General features: G+C 53.8%; 2 protein-coding genes across 6 annotated transcripts; one reads left to right on the top strand and one right to left on the bottom strand.

Annotated features, from left to right (window-relative positions):
* Positions 1–17: 17 nt before the first annotated feature.
* MRPL43 (mitochondrial ribosomal protein L43) lies at positions 18–1,500 on the top strand. The gene is made up of 3 exons (XM_015063027.3): positions 18–198; positions 288–394; positions 518–1,500. Exons 1-3 carry the CDS (start codon positions 68–70, stop codon positions 757–759), a joined length of 480 nt encoding a protein of 159 aa, XP_014918513.2. The 5' UTR covers positions 18–67; the 3' UTR covers positions 760–1,500.
* Positions 1,501–2,127: 627 nt separating this feature from the next.
* Positions 2,128–19,434, bottom strand: SEMA4G (semaphorin 4G). Of its 5 annotated transcripts, none has more exons than XR_003421258.2 (16): positions 16,174–19,434; positions 12,779–13,258; positions 12,519–12,667; positions 12,174–12,236; positions 8,799–8,897; positions 8,583–8,676; positions 8,318–8,431; positions 7,963–8,132; positions 7,718–7,887; positions 7,277–7,421; positions 6,909–7,131; positions 6,374–6,489; positions 6,088–6,251; positions 5,859–5,920; positions 3,358–4,421; positions 2,128–3,223 (listed from the first exon to the last, which is right to left on the bottom strand). XR_003421258.2 is itself a non-coding variant. In XM_027062887.2 (15 exons), the coding sequence occupies exons 2-15, from the start codon at positions 12,900–12,902 to the stop codon at positions 3,592–3,594; spliced, it is 2,523 nt and encodes an 840-aa protein (XP_026918688.1). In that variant the 5' UTR covers positions 12,903–13,258; positions 16,174–19,434; the 3' UTR covers positions 2,128–3,591. The 5 variants fall into 5 exon arrangements, 1 of the variants encoding a protein (XP_026918688.1); XR_003421259.2 differs by having other exon boundaries at positions 2,128–3,219; XR_008292206.1 differs by lacking the exon at positions 16,174–19,434 and adding an exon at positions 15,847–16,156.
* Between the last annotated feature and the right edge of the window lie 1,277 nt (positions 19,435–20,711).

The raw sequence follows: 20,711 nt of genomic DNA, 5'->3' as shown, positions 1-20,711 counted from the left end.
GGAAGTCCCGGCGTTCGTCCCGCCCCCGTCCCGCGAGGTTGGGCTGGGCTGCCTGGGAGCTGTAGCCATGACGGCGCGAGGGACCTCGAGCCGCTTTCTGGCCAGTGTCCTCCACAACGGTCTGGGTCGCTACGTGCAGCAGCTGCAGCGTCTCAGCTTTAGCCTCAGTCGCGATGCGCCCTCGTCCCGCGGCGCCAGGTGAGCCGGGCGCAGGGCGCGGGGTGCTCTCGGGGCAGAGGTCGCCCAGGGTCGGGCGTCGCCGTGCTTACTCTTCTGGGCTTCCTCAGGGAGTTCGTGGAAAGGGAGGTGGCAGACTTCGCCCGACGGAACCCGGGGGTCGTAATATACGTGAACTCGCGGCCGTGCTGTGTGCCCAGAGTAGTGGCCGAGTACCGTGAGTGGGGTCGGACGAGGGCTGGAGGGCGGCATCTGGGGGGGGTGCCCCGCCGGCTCGCCTTCCTTTGGTCTTACCCTGATCCATCCGCTTCCTCTCCCCCCACCCCCTCCCTTCGGCCAGTTAACGGGGCTGTGCGCGAGGAGAGCATCCACTGCAAGTCAGTGGCGGAGATTGCGACGCTGGTGCAGAAACTGGCGGACCAGTCGGGCTTGGAAGTGATCCGCATCCGTAAGCCCTTCCACACGGACAGCCCTAGCATCCAGGGCCAGTGGCACCCCTTCACCAACAAACCGACAACGTTGGGCGGGCTGTGCCCGCGAGAAGTCCAGGATGCTGCCCCAGCCCAGGTGCAAGTGCCATGAAGAGTTACCCCAACAACTCCAATCCCAGGCTTTGGACTCTTGCCCCAGTGGAGGTGGTTCTTCCTCTCTGGTTCAGGGGATTCCAAGCCCACGCAGGCAGATGGAGCCCACCAAAAGGGAAGTTGACGCCAAAGCTTTTGCTTGGGATAAAGAAGAGCTGCTTGTCTTCGTTGCATAGGAGGAGGGGCAGTGACTTTGTTAAGTCTCCTAATTAATCGCCCAGTTGACATCCTTGAAACCTGATTCTTGAAGGATTTTATAGGCTTTTATTTCTCTGTAATCCAGACTGATAATAGTGATCTCAAATCCAGGTGTGGGGTTTCAAGACTGGCTTCTGAGGAATCTCTGATGTCCCAGTTCTTTCTTTCTTTCTTTTTTTTTTTTTTAACATTTATTCATTTTTGAGAGAGAGACAGTGTGTGGGGGGGGGGGGGGAGGGGCAGAGAGAGAGGGAGACACAGAATCCAAGGCAGGCTTCAGGCTCTAAGCTGTCAACACAGAGCCCAATATGGGGCTCAAACCCACAAACTGAGATCATAACCTGAGCCAAAGTGAATGCTTAATTGGCTGAGCCACCCAGGTGCCCCTCCCATCCATGTCCTATTTCTGCAACCATTGAACTAGAGAGAGCTAGCACCTTAGATTCTGCTGTGAACCGGCATTAGGACAGTCACTTTACATCCGTGTAAATGTTTAGATTAGAAAACTGAGGTTAATAAACTTGTCCAAAGTTACACTTGAGATCTTCAAAATATGTGTATATTTTAAGTCTAACTCCATTTTTCATTATCCGAAAACCAGAAGGGGAACATACAACCCTTCAGGATGGTTAGTGTTAGAGGCCATGTGATTATCCAGTCCTAACCCTTGGAGACTGATTCTTAGGCCAGGTCCCTGGTAACAAGCTTGCCCTGGTCCTAACTACTAACTACTCCCCAAGACAGGCCCCTCTGCAGAAATGAATTCATGTTGTCCCTTGTTGGGGGGAGGGACGGGACTGAAAAGCTTTTGGGGATGAGCAAGAGAGCTGATAAACAGAGCATCTTCTAGGCTTAGCCAAAACAAGGGGGAGGAATAGTGAGGAAAAGAGCTAGGAGGTAAAAACCTAGAAACCTTTGTATGAATTCTTGAAGTGTTGTAATTTTGTTTGTCATGCCCATACCACCATGATCAGTGAGTAGTGAGAACGTTATAAAGGCCTGTGTATCCACCCAGGGCAGTCAGATGGAACCTGAGGATCCCAGTTTCCTCTGCAAATGGTTTTATGGGGAGCAGAGCCAACCCTGCAGCACCATTTCCATAGGATCAGAAGCCTGCCCCCTGGTGACCAGGGGAAGGCCAGTCTAGACCAAGCGGACCACACATGGCTGTGGGGAAAGAGGGTATTTATTAACCAACAGGAGGGGGAGGAGCTGAGCCCAGGCTCCCCACTCTGTCACATGCCTGTTCTGCCCACCTTGGTGGTGAGTGGGGGCATTCCTAAAGAAGTGTAGCCGTTCTCACAATAAATACATTCATTGTGGGGTGGAGGTGGGAGAAGTTGGGTGAAGGGCAGTAAAAACCCGTGGGATTCCACGTTCTCAGCTACAAAAATAACAGTCATCCTCACCCAAGGGGAATGGGGGAGCTCAGTCAGGATTTGATTGTCCCATATGGGCCTGGAGACTTCAGAGGCCCCTGGACCCTGAAAGTGCCCCGGTGAGGTAGGACAGGGATGGGAGCCAAGCATCCAAACTCCCAGCCTCTGCCCTTTGCATAGTTCCAAGAACGGGCTTCATGTGCCAGGTGAGACATCAGATCTCCTCCCCCTGCTCTGGTCTGGGGGTAGCAAATGCTTGGTCCCCAAAAGGGAGGCTGGCTCATTGCAGTGTTGGTCACCCGTCCTAGGGAAATGTCTGAGAGGACAGCTGAATGGGAGAGAGCTCTCCCTCTGAAATGTCCATGGACCAAACCCAACAGATACAGGTCCGAGGCAGCAAAGGGAGGCTCAGAAATGCAAGTGGAAATGTAAGCACGTGTGTGTGAAGGGACATGCCTGGGGCTCTGTCTGTCACTCTTGAGAGTGAGCAAGGGGGTGAGGAGGTTGACCAAAGAGGGCTGCACGTTAAGGAAGAAGAGGGGAATGACACAGTCTTACCTCCCCAGACTGGCCTGTTCCCAAGCTTTTGCCAAAGAGGTCACCACATGGGGCTGGGACTAGGGGAGAAACCTAGATAGGATGGGATATGGCCGTTGGAAGGGTACCCAAAGTCCAGGAGAGATGAAACACAATGTTCCAGGAGATGGGGGTGGGGGCCCTGCAGCCCAGCTGATAGACATTCATCCGTGTGCACACATGAATGCATGCAGGGCTCAGGTGGCTCTGGTGGCTGGTAGAGGTCTTGTCTGGTTTCGGGACCATCCAGCACATAGGGCCACGCAGAGGGTGGTGACCTTGAGGTCATCTGGACCTGCAGAGCCCTGCCTGGGAGAAAGAGGAAGGATTTGAACAGACAAATGGGGCAGGAAGATGGCATCCTCTCCTCCCAAGTGCTTGGGGTAAGGGAATAGGAACTGGGGCTGAGTCTACAGAATTCCACGTCCTGGGGGAGTACCCACCTCTGAGGAGCACCGGTGGGCCTGGGCTGCTCACAGATGGGTCTGTGGAGACTGAGGAGGGGACTTTGGCTGGGCCTGACTCTGCCAGCCCTACAGGGACATCACAAAGTTGGGAGAAGGGCCTGGAGTTGGGGGGGAGGGAGGTGAAGGTAGAGTGGCTGTGTTGGGGAAGCAGCAGCCCAGCCTGGGGCAGACAGGCTGGCTTGGAAGAGCATTTGTCCTAGGAGGCTGGGCTCAGACAGAGCTCTCATCCAGGTGCTCTACAAGCTGTGTGTGTTTCCTCTTCTCCAGGATGCGGCTGAGCTCCTCAGCAAATGAGCAGGGCCCTGCTGGCACTCCGTTGTTGCTCTGCCTCAGGAGCACGTAGCTGTTGCCGTTCATCCTGCGCAGCCGGCTGGGTAGTGCCACCAGCCCGTTGGTCAGCTCGGCCGGTGGTGGTGGGGGTGGCGGAGGCGGTGGGGCTGGGGCTCCCTCCCCAGGGATGATCTGGAGGCAGCCACCTTCCAGGCCCCCAGCCCCCTCCCCATCATCACCCTCGTCTTCCTCTCCAGGACATTGGCCTGAAACTGTCTGCAGCTGCACAGCAGAGCCCCCTGCCCGGCCAGCCCGACCCAGAGAGTATTTCCTTCGACGCCCTCGTCTGCCTCCCTGAAGACAGGCCACATAGAGGAGGGAGGAAGCCAGGATGAGGCAGAGGCCACCAAGCGCAGCGATGGCTAGCACATACAGTAGCCTCACGTCAGGTGCCAGCTGTGCCCCGGGCATGGCAGGGGCTTGTGGAGCTGGGGCAGGAGTGGCTGGCCGGACTGTGAGGCTGTAGGAGGCCAGCAGGGTGCGGAGGCCATTCTCCTCAGCATAGCAGCCATAGTTGCCACTGTGCTCAGGCTGTATGTTTGTCACCAGCAGCCCATCCACGCCCACGCGGTAGCCATGCTGTCCGTCATTCAGGCCCATGCTCCCATTGAGCAGCCACAAGGCCCGGGCCAGGTTGGATGGCTGGTCACAGGGCAGGAGAACATCGTCACCTCGGAGGACAGAGCGGGTTCTCAGTGGTGGTGGTGGCCCTGGAGGTGGGGAGGGGGGGCGGTGAGAGGAGTGGTCAGTGTTGTCTATCTGAGGGAGGGCGTTGGAGATGGCAGGTCAGGTGGTGCACTGTTACGTCCCTAGCACCAAGCGCAAATCTGGAATCATGGTGACAACTGAATGAGGTCTCCTGCGTTTGTGTTCCCGTTTAAGGTTTGCACTGGCCCATCTCAGTGATTTTCAGTGCGTGCTATCTGCCAATGATTTGTAAGCTCAGTCTCTAGCACAGAGTTCTCCCCTGATCGACAGACCTGAACATCTTCCACACACAGGGCATCTCCACAGGAGGTCTCTTGAACATGGCACAGGAACTAAGGCCAAAGCCTCCATCCCAAACTACACCAGGTCTTTTCCTTGAATTGTCACAGTGAATGGCACCAGTAGCTACTCAGCTGCTTAAGTCAGAAACCGGGGAGTCTCCTTGCCTCTCTCTCTCCTTCACCTTCGTGTCTAATTCTCACCAGGATTCTGCTTCCAGAATCCATCTCAGCCCTGTTCACTTCTCTCCTTCCCCAGCTGCTGGCCCACTCTGGCCCCCATGTAATTTATTCTGCATGCAGGAGTGGGGTAACCTTTTAAAAACACCACACTGATTGTGCCACTTCCCTGCCTCAACATGGTCCCTGCCCACTTCTCCAGCCTCTTGGCAAACACCCCAAGCTCATCGGCCTGCTGTCCCCTCTGCTTGGATGTCACCCCCCTCTCTGTGCCCTCCGCTGGTTGGCCAGGGGGAAAGAGCACAGAAGTAATGAAAAGCACAAACTCCAGTCAGACTGTTCGGGGTCAGGTTTGAATTCTGACCCCACTACTTAATAGCTTATTAACTTTGGGCAGTGTACTTACTCTCCCTGTACCTCAGAGAGATTGCCCCTCATAGGGATAGGGATCGTGGCACCTCTCTCTTGGGAATGCTGTGAGCATAAGAGAGATCGTGTGTGTACGTGTTTGGTCAGCACCTGGCACAGAGTAAGTACTCAGTACATGTTAGTATGACTATTAACTTCCGCTCCTCCTTTAGGTATCAGCTCAGTCATCTGATCTTTCTCAGGGGAGTATTCATTGTCCTTCACATCCTTGTTATAGTTGTAAGTATTCCTTTTGTAGCAAAAACCAATGGAAAGAATTACTTGTGTGATCATTTAATTGCCCCCCCTCCCGCCCCCGCCAGCACACACTTGGCTATAAGCTCAGGTGTGACAAAAAGAACTTTTATGTCATGAGCCTTTCTCCTCATTTATAATCCTTTAGGGCAATAGATGTCTGTGGAGCACTTACTCTGTGCCACACTGTGCTGGAACATCCTCGCTGAAAGCACACAGACACAACCATTCAGATACGTACACGCACAGGCAAATGACAGTAAATGTAGAGGACAGGCTATGCAGCCGGGCCTACACATGTCCATGCCTGTCACTTACCTGTGTCCTTGTTGCCTTCACAGCCTCGGTTTCCTCTCTCTATGTCCTGTATCAGTGCTGTCCTAAACTCACGAACAGGGGAACTGAGCTTTAGTTTCCCCAGTGGAAGTCAATGATGCTGTTGCCAGCAACCGCCCCCCACTCCCCCTCCAGCTAGCAGGCCCGCCTCCTCCCCTCAGGCCCTGATCCCCTGTTCACACGGGACCCTCACACCCCTACCACCTCTTACCTGCTACCCTGGGACCTGTTGGTTATGATGCAGGCATGGGTGCTGGGGTCCCAGCCACAGTAGGGGTCCCGGGCCAGGATGCAGTCATAGCAGGAGCGGTAGCGGGAGCAGCTCGACAGTGGTAGCTGGATGACACCACTAGGGGCCCCCACGTAAAGGCTGTGCTGGGAGCCGGAGAGGAAAGCTGGTTGGCAACACCCCCAGCTCCCACCTACAGACACACACGGCCACTGCCCAGCCACCCACTCCCTCCCCCTATTCTGGCAAGTAGTGGGTCAGAGGCTACCTGCATTGGAGAGATGACCAGATTTTCCACAGACTGGGGCTCCTTGAACACTTGTGTCTCTTCGATAATGTGCATCCCAGAACCCAGCACCACGGCCTTGTGGATCCAGCCATCAGCTGGTATGGAAAGGGCAGAGGGTCAGAACCCAGAAATGGAATCTGTTTTCAGCCCCCTGCAATAGCCTAATGGGAGTAGCTTGGGAGCCAGGACGTCAGGGACAAGGATTCAGCCGGTAATAGTTACTCAGGACTGGGAACAGTTCCCTGGCTGGGAACTCTGGGCTTGTCATGGCAGGAATTGTTGGGTCCAGAAACATTAGTGATCAGGGTCAAATATCACTGTGGCTGGTGACAGGAATCCGCAGGTACCAAGAGCCAGTTGTCACTGGGGGTCAGTAGTGAGTGTTCATTGAAGAATCAACATCATTGGTCACCAGGATTTTGTAATCAAAAGTCATTCAGGGGATGAGCGGTCAACGAGGATCAAGGACCCAGGTCAGCAGTTACCAAAGGGCCCAGCCAGGGGTCAAAAGTACCTGTGCCCAGAAAGAGCAGGTCATAGGTGGGTCCGGCAGGCGTGGTGACAGGCGTCCCTGTGAGGTGTGTATAGCGCACGCTGCGCTTGAGCAGCAGGGGCCGTCCTCGTGTGGGCACCACGGGCCGAGCCATCAGTGGGTGCAACTTCACGAAGTCCAAGACGAGGGATGGCAAATCCTGGGATGAGTTGTAGCCGCGAGTGCGCAATGAATCTGTGATGCACTGGGATGGGGGGCAGAGGCAGTGAACCTCAGGAATCTACTGCTTGCGTGCCCTCCTCCTCCCCCCCCCCCCCCAAGGCTAGGCCCTCCTGCCCCTCCCCGGGGGTTCTGTCTACTCAGCACTGACCCCAGGCCTGGGCACTCACTGAGCCGGGCCGGGGCTCCGGCACCCCACCCTCATAGCGGCCCCAGCGCCGGGCACCGTCCTGGTATTCCATGTAGGGACCTGCGAAGACAGCCTGCACCTCGGCCAGGTCGTAGCGGCAGATGGCTGAGGCCTCTAGGGTCTTCCTAGGAAGGGACATAGGGGAGGGGCCTGAGCCACACTGGGTGGAGCCTGCCCCCCTGCCACCTGCCCCAGCCTGGAGCTCACTGTTAACCCTGGCCAACCCCAGCTCTTGGCCTCAGGGCCTCTCCTAAGGGTCAGGAGGCCACTGTGGCCTCTGGCTCCAGGCTAGCTGGATGTGCCTGGAATTCTCTCTCTGCAGCCAGCCTCCCCACAAGGGATCCTATTTCTCCTCGTTGACCTCTGCTCCAGGCCTCAGGCTGTCCCCAGTTCCTTGTGTCCCCACTGTCCCTGCACTGACCACTGTGTGGTCAGCGTGAAGGCCGCATAGAAGTGTGTGCGTGCTGAGGTGTCCGTGTCCAGGCTGCAGACACCACGTAGCATCTCATACTGTGGAATGTGGCAGACTAGACGCGCCTTTAAGAAGGAGGTCCACTTCTTCTGCAAGATCTTCTTTCCTCCTAGGTCTCCCTGGGGAGGTAGGGCACAGGGTCAGCGTCAGAGGTTCCGCTTGTACACTCTTGGGCCAAACTTGGTGCCACTCACCTTGCACACACGGGCCACACGGGCCACACGGTGGCTGTTGCGGCTCTGAGTGAAGCTGCTGGGGCCCTCGTCAGTGGCCCGCTCCGTGAAGAAGTAGTAAACCTTGTCGTCATCGCCCACTGTACTGGCCTCGCTCTCCCGTACCAGGACGGAGAACACAAACTCAGCATCTGCAGGTTGGGCAGTTCAAGTGGCCCCTGAGACAGGATGGGGATCCCCTCCACTACCCCTCACTCAACCACACTCAGGAATAGACAGGCTCACCTGGGAATTTGGGGATGGGATGTCAACTGCCCAAGGGAGTAAAGATGAATAGTCCCCTGCCCCCCAACATCCTGTGCCTCATCCTCCTAACCATTGAGCCAGTGCATCGGAGCCTCCTCAGTCCTCAAGGAGTGCGGGTGGCGGCTTCGGCGGATGTCAGGGATGCTCCGGAATTCATACCGTGTGGCTGTGTAGAGGCCTCCATCTGGAGCACAGGCATGCCACGCGTGACAGACACGTCACATACAATAAGGCACATAACACGTATCAGTGGCAAGTCCTGGCAACGAGGTCCGTGTCCCCCAAAGAGCACGCTGATGGATAAGGGGCCAGGGTGGGGAGGAGTGCATGCTCACCGATGATGAGGCCTGTGAAGCCACGGGCTGGGTCATAAGGACACTTCTCCTTCCCCTCCTCAAAGCTTGTTGGCAAGGTGAAGGCCTCAGCATCCTGGAGGATTACGAGGCCAGAAGTCAGTGGTCTCGAGGACAGGCAGGGGTCATGGCCCAAGCTCAGACTGGTCCAGGGCCAGGGAGCAGCAATAAGGGCTGGGCTGGGGCAGGCCTACTCACAATGGCTGCACAGAGAGGCTGGAAGGCGTGAGTCCCGCATGCATAGAAGTGGGTGGCATTGAGTCGCTGAAGGAACCGCACATGGTTGAAGCACTCCGTCTGGGGGGGAGGTGGGGGAGGGCTGTGAGCCCCCAGCCTGCTTAGAGGCCTTTTCCGTTAATCCAGCGTTGTAGTTCGGCTCTTGCCCCCACCCACCCGACACAGTTCTGAGTTCCCAGTGGGCCTGCTCACTGCCCGGAACACAGACTACTCCCTGGAACCCACTGTCCTTGGGCTTCCCAGCGGCATTGACCCCTCTTCAGTCTTCTATCTCACTGTCAGGACTACCTGACACATTCTGCCAGCTTCTGCATGGCCTGCAGCCCTCCGCACCCCCCAGTTCGGGGGCCCCCAGGGCTCCCACCACCCTGAGATACTTCTCTCACATCTCCTTCTCAGCAGTGTCCCCTAGTCCTGGAGCTCCCACACCCCCTGTGGGGTGACACTACCAAATGTATCCCCAGGCTCTGCCCTCTCTCCACCCAATAGCTAGCTCATTCCCTCCTCCCTAACCTGCATCTTCCCTCCTAAACCTGTTCATCCAGTCTTTCCCACCTCACTTCATCCATCCATCCTATTAGTCGATTCCAGGAGTCATCCTTGCTGCTTCCCACTCCCTCACCCCCATGTTCAGTCCTTCCTCGAGATTCTTTGTCATCATGTCTCCTGACGTGGTCCACTTCCCCCTCCACCTCCACCACCTTAGTCCATGTCACCACTGTTGCCTCTTCCCTGGACAACTGTAGAGACTGCCTGACAGTTCTCCCAAGCCTCCGCCACTCTGTAAAAGCTACTTGTTTATTCAATGAGTGAGGAATGCATGTACACAGTGTAAAATCCAGAAGGTACAAAGGGATAGGTTGTAAACAGAGCGTCTCCTTTTATCCCTGTTGCCTTCAAAGGGGACTGCTCTTACCATTGTCTGGTTTCCTTCCAGAGATATTCTACCGATTAGCACCCTCTGGCAACCCACTTTCCAAGGCATATTTTAAACATGTAAACCAGATCGTGTCACTGCTGTATTTAAAAAACCTTCAGTGGCCCACTAGAGTCCTGAACATAGCCTACCACTTCCGGCCCTGCATGGTAGGGCTCTGCCCCTTCTTCCCCTCCCTCACCTGCTCCAGCCACACTGCTCTTCTCTGCCCATTAAATGCCTCAAGCTAAGCCCCCCCCCGCCCCCGACTTGTTTGCCTTGTTCATGATTCCTCCTCCTGCTTGTTACCCAGGATTTGAATCCATGCAGGTCTTTTTGTCTCATCCTATTGCCTCCCCGGGTCCCTTCTCTCCACTAGCCTGCTCATGCCTTCCTTCTCTGACCCCCATGATGCCCCCAACCTTCACTGCCTTTCCTGCCTCCAGACTCACTATTTTATTTTATGATTTTTTTTAGAAGGATTTTAAGTTTATTTTTATTTATTTTGAGGGAGAGATAGAGAGAGGGCAGGGGAGAGGCAGAGAGATAATCCCAAGCAGGCTCCTTGCAGGACTCAAACTCACCAACCACAAGATCATGAACTGAGTCAGATGCTTAATCAACTGAGCCACCCAGGTGTCCCATAGATTTTCTCCATTTTAATCCATCTAGTGCCTGGGCCTGGATTAGTATTACTCTAGTAGTGTTTCCCCAAGATGTTTACACTAAAAAAGGTCGGGGTCCCTGGGTGGCTCAGTCGGTTAAGCGTCCAACTTCGGCTCAGGTCATGATTTCACAGTTTGTGAGTTTGAGCCCCGCATTGGGCTCTGTGCTGACAGCTTGGAGCCTGGAGTCTGCTTTGGATTCTGTGTCTCCCTCTCTCTCTGCCCCTCCCCACTCATGCTCTGTCTCTTTCTCTCTCAAAAATAAATAAACACTAAAAAAAAAAAAAAAGTGGGGGGGTGGGGGGGATGGGGGTGGGTGGGAAGGAGAGCACCTGGGTGGCTCAGTAAGTTAAGTGTCTGACTCTTGATTTCGGCTCAGGGCATGAACTCATGGTTTGTGGGATCAAGCCCCATGAGGAGCCTGTGTGGGATTCTCTCCCTCACCCTCTGCTTGCCTCCCCCCCCCCCCCCATTCATGCACACACACTCTCTCTCAAAATAAACTTAAATAAATAAACAAACAAAAAAATAAGGGGGGATGAGGGAGGAATTCTGTGGTCAAATAAGTTGGAAACCATGGCTAAAACCTGCCTTGCCAGGGGACTTCTCAGGGCCTTAGGGATGTTGCTGTACACTGTGGGATTAAGCATACAGCATTTCCCAAACTCATCTGACCATTAAACCCCCCTTTTGAAAATTAATGTTTCTCAGAACATGTTTTGGGAATTGTCTTCCTGAAGCCTTGCTACCCAAAGTGTGGCTTGGGGAGCAACAGTATCAGCTTCCTCTGGAAGCTTGTTAGAATTGCAGAATCTTGGGCCCCTTCCCCAGACTGACTGAGTTAGCACCTGCATTTATACCATACCCAGGTGATTCTTGTGCACACTAAAGTCTGAGAGTCTCTAAAGTACCAAATGGTGAGCGTGCCCACTGTCACAGAATAAAACCCATACCTCTAGCTGGGCATTTGCAGTGCTCTGTGACTGGGTTCCACTTGCTTCACCAGCCCCACTTCCTACCCATGCTGCTCCAGCAGCACTTTTGATGAAATCTCTTAGCGGTGCCTCGTTAAACACACCTATCCCGACACCACCCCAGACCCACTGAATCAGAACCCCTGGGCCAGGGAATATAGTTTTTTTTCCTTTCTTTTTGGGGATGGCTCTATGCCCAATGTGGGGTTTGAACTCATGACCCTGAGACCAAGAGTTGCATGCTCTACTGACTGAGCCAGCCAGGCACCCCTGGGAATGCGTATTTTTAAAAAGTTCTCCAGATGGATCTGTTACATAGCCAGACATGGAACCCCTGCAGACACCCTGTTCTTTAGCTTGAAAGAACTGGCAATTCGCTAACAGCCCTCCATGGAATACTGGGTATTTGAGCTAGTCCTGGACTAAACCTCATTTGTCTCATCTGTAAAATGGAGGATAGTACTATTTCATAGGGTTATTTTAGAATTAGGAGAGATAATGGCTAAGTCAGCATTTACTAGAGATTACTTATTTCTATCATGATTCTTACTCAGGAGCCCAGAAGAGATTCAGATGCCACTATAGGCCAAGCTGGTAGGTGACCAGCTGTTTGGATTAGAAGTGCTGCACCTAGGGCCCACCACTCTGGCTACACTCACGTGTTTGCTGTGGTTGCTGCAACTGACTGGCTGATCCATACCTCTCCATCTGTGTCCCCACCAACCTTGACATCCCCAACTGAAGAGAAGGAAAGGAGCTGGGGAAAGGACAGACCACATACCTGGTTGTTTTTCCCTTTTTGATGGCATTTGCTTTGCATCTCTGGGGAGGCCTCCCAGTGGATCTGGAGACAGGGAAAGGGAATGGGCTGATGTGTTGACCCCAGGACCCTTCCCTTTCACCATTATCTGTGGGACCAGGTATGGGACTGCAGGGAACAGGGGAAACTGGGGTACAGGTAGGTTTCAGGAGGAGCATTGGATGGTAAGGGAGACGTGGGTTAGGAAGGGCCATGCTATCTGACCAGGGGGCTGTGGAAGGCTGGCGAGGCTTCCAGGAAATTGAGGTCCCAGGGAGGTGGATAAAGCCGGAGATCCTCTGGGTGTTCCAGGTTCTAAGGGCTAACCTCTTTGTGAGCCCCATCTCCTATGTCACGGGCATTGAGAGAGAAGAGGGCACCTCGGGCTCCAACCAGCAGTCTTGCTGAAGACTCCTCCAGCAGCAGCGTTGAGTAGTTCTGGGCTCGGCCCTTGAAGTGCCGGGTCCTGGAGAGCTCTTGGGGAGAGTGGGAGTCGTGAGCCCAGCCCTGGGGTGTCCTCCCCACTCCCAGACCTGGCTCCTGCTGCGTTTCAAATTTGGCGGTGGGGGGGGGGGGCAGCATCTAACCTTCATAGGGGATGGTCATCCGTGGGATGGCATCTAGTTCTCTGGATGGTCTCCGCAGTGAGGGTCCAGGGACTGCAGATGCTGTGAGGAAGCTCAGGAAGAGGGGCCAGAGCCTTCCCCACATTTTTCTGGGGAGGCCCAGACCAGTAAGACCCCCAAGGGGAGCCAGGGCCACAGTCACAGGGTATGATGGCAAGAATAGTCACAGGGGTCAAGGTCCAGGGAAGTCACTTGGAAGGTCAGGGGTCATGGGGCCAGGGAGGGTCCTGGAATCGAGGGGACATGGAATCACAGGGTTGTGTGGCCATGGAATCCCAGGTTAGAGGTCAGAGGGAGGGATGGATCACACACTGCTTTTCTGCATCAAATACAAACTCCATGGTGGGAAGGAGTTGTGGGGTCATAAGGGGGTTGTAGGTCACTGATGGGGTCACCCTGCCCCGACAGCAGGACTAGTTCTGGTTCTCTGAGGTCCGTTTTCTAAAGAAAAAAACAGGGTAGAAAAGCTCTTTTATCTGTGTGTGTGTGGAAGGTAGATGGCATTACCCCCAGACTTCAGGGGGCACTGGTGGGAGGGACCACAGAACTCCTACGTCAGGATTGGCTCACTGTCGCTCTGTCCACTTCTCTGCTCTGATGCAAGTTGGGTAGAACTTGCCCTCCTTACAAGACCCTAGACTCCTCCCAACCCGAACCCAAAGTATCCACCCTCCTCTGGCCAACTCAGAGGCTAAGCTAGGCCTCCGTCTCGGGTGGAGCTCCGTTTTCAGAGAGAATGCCTTCTCCTCCCAACAATGGGACCAAACTTGGGGCAGCAGCTGCCCCTGCTGCCTGCGGGGGTGCCTTATGCAAGAAAGCTTGGCAGAGACATTTAATGGGCCTTTGTTGATTTTGTCCTGTTTTCCCTTTGCTTTTTCTTTTCCCTGGCCCAAGAGCTCCCTCTGGAATCTCTCTTTAATTAGACACTTCTCCTCCTCAGCATTCCTCTCCGAGGGGGTGCACATCTCTACTCTGCCCATGCGAGTCTGTACTGCACTCTCTGGCTAGGCATCCACACGTGTCCCTACCTGCAAATAGGCATTCATAGACATGGTGGGGGGCGGGTATCTGGGGCCCCCTGGCTGCACTGCACAGGTGTAATGTCTATGCAGGATGCTCTAGTGTGCAAGGCCAGTTGAGATAAAAGCAACATGGAAATGGTGAGTGATGGGAGCTCTTGGCCACCTCCCCTGGCTTACCCTGGAGACTATTCCACACCTGGACTCTCTCTCAAGTCATGTGGGGATGGGGTGGAAGTAGGTGGCAGATCTCCCCTGACCCCTGTAATAGGCCTGATCTCTGAGGTGGCTCTTGAAGGCTTCCTGGACTGGGCTGGGTGTGGAGGAAGCCTGACGCACCCAATCTCATCAGACACCCACAGACACAGCCACAAGGGCCACTGGCCTCTCCCCTCCTTTCCAGGTCAAATATTAACTATGTGGCCTTGAGGCGAGGGGAAGGACTAGGATCCGGCCAGAGGGAAAACAGGAATTTGGAGCATTTATTCAAGAGGTAAAGGTCAGCACTGTAGTGGTCAGAGCCCAGAGGGGGAGAATATAGTATGAGTGTAGAGAAGAGTGTAGACTAGAGGGCGTCAGCTCCTCATCTGGGGGCTGGGCAGCACGAGGCCCCAGGCAAACTGCCCATGCCCCACCCCTCACTGTGGAGGCACACCTGTTTACCTTTGGGGCCTCCTATTTGCTTAGTGCAGAAGTGGGGTGAGGGGTGGAGAGGGAGCCCTACGGCTATGAGGTATCAGGCTCTAGGACTGGGCAGGAGGAACACACTCCAGGTTAGAGAAACCACTCAGAGTGTGGTTCATGGCAGAAGTCACACATGTCCAGAAGGGGGTGATGTGCACACAATAGGTGCACATACACACATGTTCACAGAAGGGCTGTGAACAAATGTACTCATAGGAGAGTCATGCACACATACATTCACAGGGAGGTTTGTGCACACATATGCTCATATAAAGGGCCTGCCAGATGCGTTCATACACATTGACAAATAAGGCTCTATTCACATATTCTCATCCATTCATTCAGCAGATCGCACAGCCTCAGAAGTTAAGGAGGGTTATAAATCCACACGTGTGCATATGAAGGATTGTACACCTATTCACAGAAAGGTCGTGCACATACATATGTGTAGGGACATGCACACAAACCCGCTGATACAGTAGGTCAGGCATGTTCATGTTAACAGAAGGGTCAAGTACATGTATGTTCACACAGTGCTCAGACACACAAATTACATGTGTTCAGAGGCAGCATATGTTCAAACAGGGGTCCAGTTCTCACTGCAGGGTTGGAGGCTGCCAGTGTCCACTGAGGTGCAGAGCAGCACTACCTCCCTTCCTCAAAGTCCCAATTTTAAGGCCGGATTCCAAATGTGTGTGTGTGTGTGTGTGTGTGTGGTGATGTAGGGAGGCATCTGACCTCAGATGTTCAAATGCAACGGGCTTCTCTGCAAAGGAAGGGGTACCTAACCCAGACGGAAGGAGGCCCCTCGCTTTAGCAAAAGAAAGATGGAATGGAACTTAGCACCGCTCCACTCCCCTGTATGCTGCCGTTCTAGATATGGGAGTTGGGCAGGGGCTCTCAGCCTCCATTTAACCTGTTGGGAGGGAGGGCGGGGCTAAACGGGGGGCGGAGCGGCTGCCCTCCCTCCCCCAGTGGCGACAAGGCTTCAAGGTCTCCAGTCTACACCCCACACTCCACCCCCAGTTGCACAGTTTGGGTTCCTCCCGAGGGCCAGCCCCCTGAACTCTGATCACCTTCCGAGTATTAGATCCTAGGGCTCAAGAAACTGAGAAACGGAGGCACCCCCTCCCCCTCAAAACAGGATCGATGTTGGATCAGCAGGCTCTCGACCTTCATCCCAGACGTCCACCTGCTTAGTGTAGGCGGCATTCCCCTCGGCCCAGTAGGATGGCCGTCTCTTCTGGCCTGAGAGCCCTTCCCCCGCTACCCTCTCCTTCCATCATCCTGGACAGTATGAGGGTCTTCCCTCTCCTCAGATCTAACCTCTGTCTCTACTGCTGCAGCTCGAGGACAAGCTCTCCTTCGATCCCGCTGGACGCCAGGAGACGTGACCCAGATCCCGGGGAACACTGTTCGCCACGCGGGTCCCGGCCCCGCGCCGGTCCCCGACTCCGCGGTGGCGGGTCTGCGCCCTGCACGGCAGGAGGCCTGGCCCGCGCCCCTCCAGCGCCTTTATAGCAGGACCCGGGACTTGACGGTGAGAAAGGCCTGGCCCAGCTTGGAGGGTGGAATGGATGTGGGGAAGGCCTGGCCTGGCCTCCGCCCCCCGGCCCAGGCCCCGCCGCCGCCCGCGCTCCCTGCCTCTCTCACCTTTGCGCTTGCATCCCCGGCCATAGAGACGGCGACGCGCTGCTCCGCGGCCTCACAGCACCAGCTGCGGGAGGAAGGGGCTGCGGCCGGAGGCGGGGCGGGGGGTGGAGGCGGAGCCGGGGGTGGGGCGGGGGCTGGAAGGCGGGGCCAGGGAGGCGGGGCCGACAGGGTGGGGTGCAGGGAAGGGCGCCGCTCTCTTCTTTCGCGCCCCCCACCCTACACGATAAAGGTTTGAGGCCAAGGCTCACACGGCCTCCGGGCATCTGGCGTCCTCCACCCTCAAGGGCAGCAGCACCAGTATCGCCCCCTGGTGGTGGCCTCACCACCCCTGCGCTCTCTCCATGGGCTTCTGGCCCACCTTGCCTCCCCTCTAACCCCAGGACCCCTCTGACTTGCCTACTGTTGGGGACTTGCAAACCTGTTCTCTGGGGGCTTAACTTTCCGAGGGCCCTCTGACCAGTCTTCTAATATGGACCTCACTTCTTGCGTTCCTGCTACGCTCTTGGGCTCTCTGCCCAGGGTGCTGAGGGCCAGGGTAGGTGCAGGCCAAGCCTTGGGGGCAGCTCTGAACATAGGACTGGGTCTGGATTCCCAGCTTCACAGCCTCCGGCTGCCTGGTCCTTCAGCTTGACTGTGAGTGGGTGAAAGGAGTTGGGCTTGGAAGGATGAAGTAACAGCTTGGCAAGAAATTCACACAGAAAATGCTGTTTTTCTGAATAAGCCACAACCGTTTGTACCTGTCCATTCAACCAAACCTTTTAGTAACGGGGTTCACCTCCTCAGGGACTGGGTCACTCGGATAACTGCCTTCCTTCCCTTCCAGCTCATGGTGAACATCATTCTTACTCCAGATCTTCCAGTGAACTCTCCTCATAGGCAATTAGACATTCTGTCCCTCCTAGGCTCAACCACCTCACCCCGCAGCGATCTAGGAAGCCCCCCTCAGAATCAACTCCCCAACTCCTCAGACTCAACCATGATGGTCCTCCCATGCAACATTTGGTGCTGCGGTTTCCCTGCAACTGAGGCCATGCCTCTGCCTCAGGGCCTGTTTAAGACCCCTCTAGGGTTTGAATCAAACCGGAGCTCTAGCCATGACCTGGCCTGCTCCTCCCTCCATCATTTATGCCAGTATTGCAATGGGCCCAAGAGCAGGACTTAAATGATGAAGGCCACAGGGACATAGGTAACTGACTCTTGCAGGCACCTGGGTGTCTGAGCTCTGGCGAGGCAGGGGGTCAGGGAACAGGCAGATGAACACTGGCCTGAGAGAACGTGAACAAGATTCAAGTGGCTCTTGTCATTATTGAACTGAAGGGACCCTGGGAAAGACATGTCACCCCTCTTTCCTGAATATCCCCCAAAGCTAGTTTGGCACTTCATCATATAGAGTCTTGTAGTCTGGGCTGCTTGTGTGTGACTCCAGATCGCTAGACAGCAGGGCCCACGCTACACTTCCACTTCCCCAGCACTCTAAATAGGATGTGTGTGTATGCGGAGAGGGAGGCAGCTGAGAGAAATGCATATGGTAAAGCGTACACACACACACTTACAAAGACTATCAGGCTTCATTTAAAAACACCGTACCCTCATTCTGTCCTGAGGGATTAATAGCCCCATTTTATAGATGGAAAAACGGGCTCTAAGAGGTTAAGTAACTGGCCTTGAAATTCACTGTTGTGTTTACAGAGAGGAGAATCTGTACCGGAAAAACCTGAGAAGAGAGATACAGGGTAAACCTGAAGGGGAATTATCAAAGGCAGAAACATGCACAGACGTATACTGGAGGAGTAGGCAGAAGGGAAGGGGTGTGAAAGAGAAAAGTGAGTTTGATGTGATGAGATGGGAGGGCTCCTAGTGGGAACTAGAAGGGAAAAATCAGCAAATAGTTCCAGAAAGACCACAGAAGAAAATCCTGATAGATTAAGGAAGTCCACGCTGGGAAGTCCAGGAAAGCCATGGCTAAGAAAAATAAATCTGCAGTCCTGTGGGCAAGTGGGTTGGGGATGACAGTGGAGGGAAGGCAGGAAGGCTGCTAGCCCCATCATACCAGACAGGAGACAAATGAAACTGCAGGGGCCCAGTGGGCTAAGAGACGCAGCTCATGTTCTCACAGAACTCACAGCGCTGACTTCAGGTACCTGTGCAGCTGTAGTGATGTGGTGGCAAGTTTAGCATCCCACTTGCCTACACTGTGAGGCAAGCCTTTCTCCTCCAAGGCGTACGATGGCAGACTCAGAACCTCACACATTCCAAATGAACAAAATGTGTAAATTACAATGCGGAGTTCCAGCATGGAGCTTGCAAGACAGTAGTTGAGCAGTGTATCTCTGATAATATAGATTTAGATCACAATCCATTTCTCTCTGCTGTCCTTCCACTTCAATCTCTGAACCTAATGAAACGATCAGATGTCATGACAATTAATGGAACTTTCTATGAGAAGCCCCTTTGATGGACCATGTTCTTCTCTGCAGTCAAGCTGATAAAATATGAATGAGGGGAATACCGACAGTGGAGGCGACTCAAAATCAAAGCAAGAAACGAACCCTAATCTAGCCATGGATCTGTGTCCTGGGACACAGGCAGAGCATTCTTTGAGCAGGTCGTTAGTCATCCTTAAAGTCACTAACCCCAGCTGCTTCACAGGGTGGCTGTGAGAGGACCCCATCTGAAAACCTTCTGTTGTACTTCATAAGCACGGAACATAAAACGTGCTTTTGTTTTTGCTAGACTATTTATTCTCCCCAACTCCGCTGTAAGAAAGTGGCTGTTGTCCTCAGCCACCTACACACCAGTGTTTGCTCCAGGCTTCTCACAGAGCAGTTACTCACTGTAGCAGGGATCCTAGGTGAAGGGGGTAGGTATGAACTCCTGAAACTTGAGCAGAGGTACCCTGAGGCAAAGAACTCTGGCCTAGTCAAGTTGTCCTGCTTCCTGTTCACTGTGGCAGCATTTCTGTTCCTGCTTTGCCATCTCCACCTCTGGTTTGCCCAGCACTCTCCCTTTGGGTGGCGTGATCTTTACTTTGGCCATATGTATAGCTGAGGTGCTTCTTCGGTAGGGACTGTCACCAGGGCACCAATGCTGTAGTCTCACTGTTCCACTGTGCCTCAGAAGCCTGTTTTCCCTGTTAAGTTTTCCTCCCAGCCAGTCGTCTTGGAGTCAGACCCAAAGCTGGGCCTTCTGGTTTGCCCTCTCTTGACTCCGGCCTGGGGAATGGTTAGCAAGGAAAAGGGAGTGTCAGGACATGTCCACAAATGCTGGAAAATCACCAACCACCACCCCTTCTCAGTATTAGCATGCTGAGTCCTAAAAAATGTCACAAACTTACATGAATATATATATATATATATATTCTTTTTTAACCAGTAGAGACAGAGCTGGACAGAGAAGCCTCTGAAGCTGTCAGAAGGCACAGAGCACACCCACACTACAATTTTAATATCTGGTTTGCTTAGATGTCAGTGAACTGCACCCCCGCTCCCACCAAGTGCCTTAAGTTCAATTTTAGCTGTCATTTGAGAAGAGCTTTGAATTGGAGCTAAATAATAATACTTAGCATATATGTCAGGCACCTTGCTAAGAACTTTTCATGGATTAGTTCACTTAGTCCTCACAAGTTCTGAGATAGACATCATTATTATTCCTTTTAACAGATGAAGAAATGAAGGTTCAGACAAGTTAAGTAACTTGACAAAGATCAAGGGTTTGGCATGGTCAGTCTGGGATCTGAGGTCAGGACTAAGGTCAAGGTCAAGGCTCTTAACTTGCACAAGGCTGTACTGCCTGTCTCTCTGTACTTCAGGCAGCACCTATGCTTCCACCTGGCTGTCACTCCCCCCACCTCTAAAATGCTCACAAGTGGTCTCCTCCAAACCAGCCCGTCAGAAGACAGAAATACTGGTATGGTTCTGGAAACTGAGGCCTCTGGTAACCCTTCTATAAGCTCATTAACAGTTTCTCTTGTGAGTGTCGTCAACCTGTGTCTCCCCTCAGCTGGCATACCCACAACCGTATCTGCCTGGCAGGTTGGAGGTGGTCCCGAGCCCTGCCTCTGCATTGTATGGCTTCTCCTTTCTTTGCCCTGGACTCTAGAACAAGGGAGCCAGGCCAATGGTATTCCTTTCCGGTCCACTTTGCTGAGCACCAAAGTATTTTCACCTGGATACCAGAAGGGTAAGAGTCAGGAGAGCTCTGTGTTGTTCGCCACTGAATTCTCAAGAGTGCCTAGCATGTAGCAGGTACGCAATAGTTGTTGATGAACCTAGTGAATGGGGTAATGGAAGAATGAGATTACTGAATTGCTGACTGCCAAGTATGCAGCAGATTATTATATGGGTTATGTAAAAGTGAACTGTGTGCTACTATAGCTTTATGTTTTCCAGAAATAGGAGACATCAAGCTAAAAAACAGACTGAAGAATCCAAAGCAAGAGGGGAAAAAAATTCAGTTTAAAAACTAGGGGATGGGGCAGGGGAAGAAACAGCACATTCCAGAGACTTCACCATTCCCCACTCCCAAACAAATATTACCAA

Source organism: Acinonyx jubatus, chromosome D2 (assembly GCF_027475565.1).
Source record: "Acinonyx jubatus isolate Ajub_Pintada_27869175 chromosome D2, VMU_Ajub_asm_v1.0, whole genome shotgun sequence".
Taxonomy (NCBI): Eukaryota; Metazoa; Chordata; class Mammalia; order Carnivora; family Felidae; genus Acinonyx; species Acinonyx jubatus.
The sequence above is the reverse complement of the archived record's forward strand: the minus strand, read 5'-3'. Positions and strand labels throughout refer to the sequence as shown.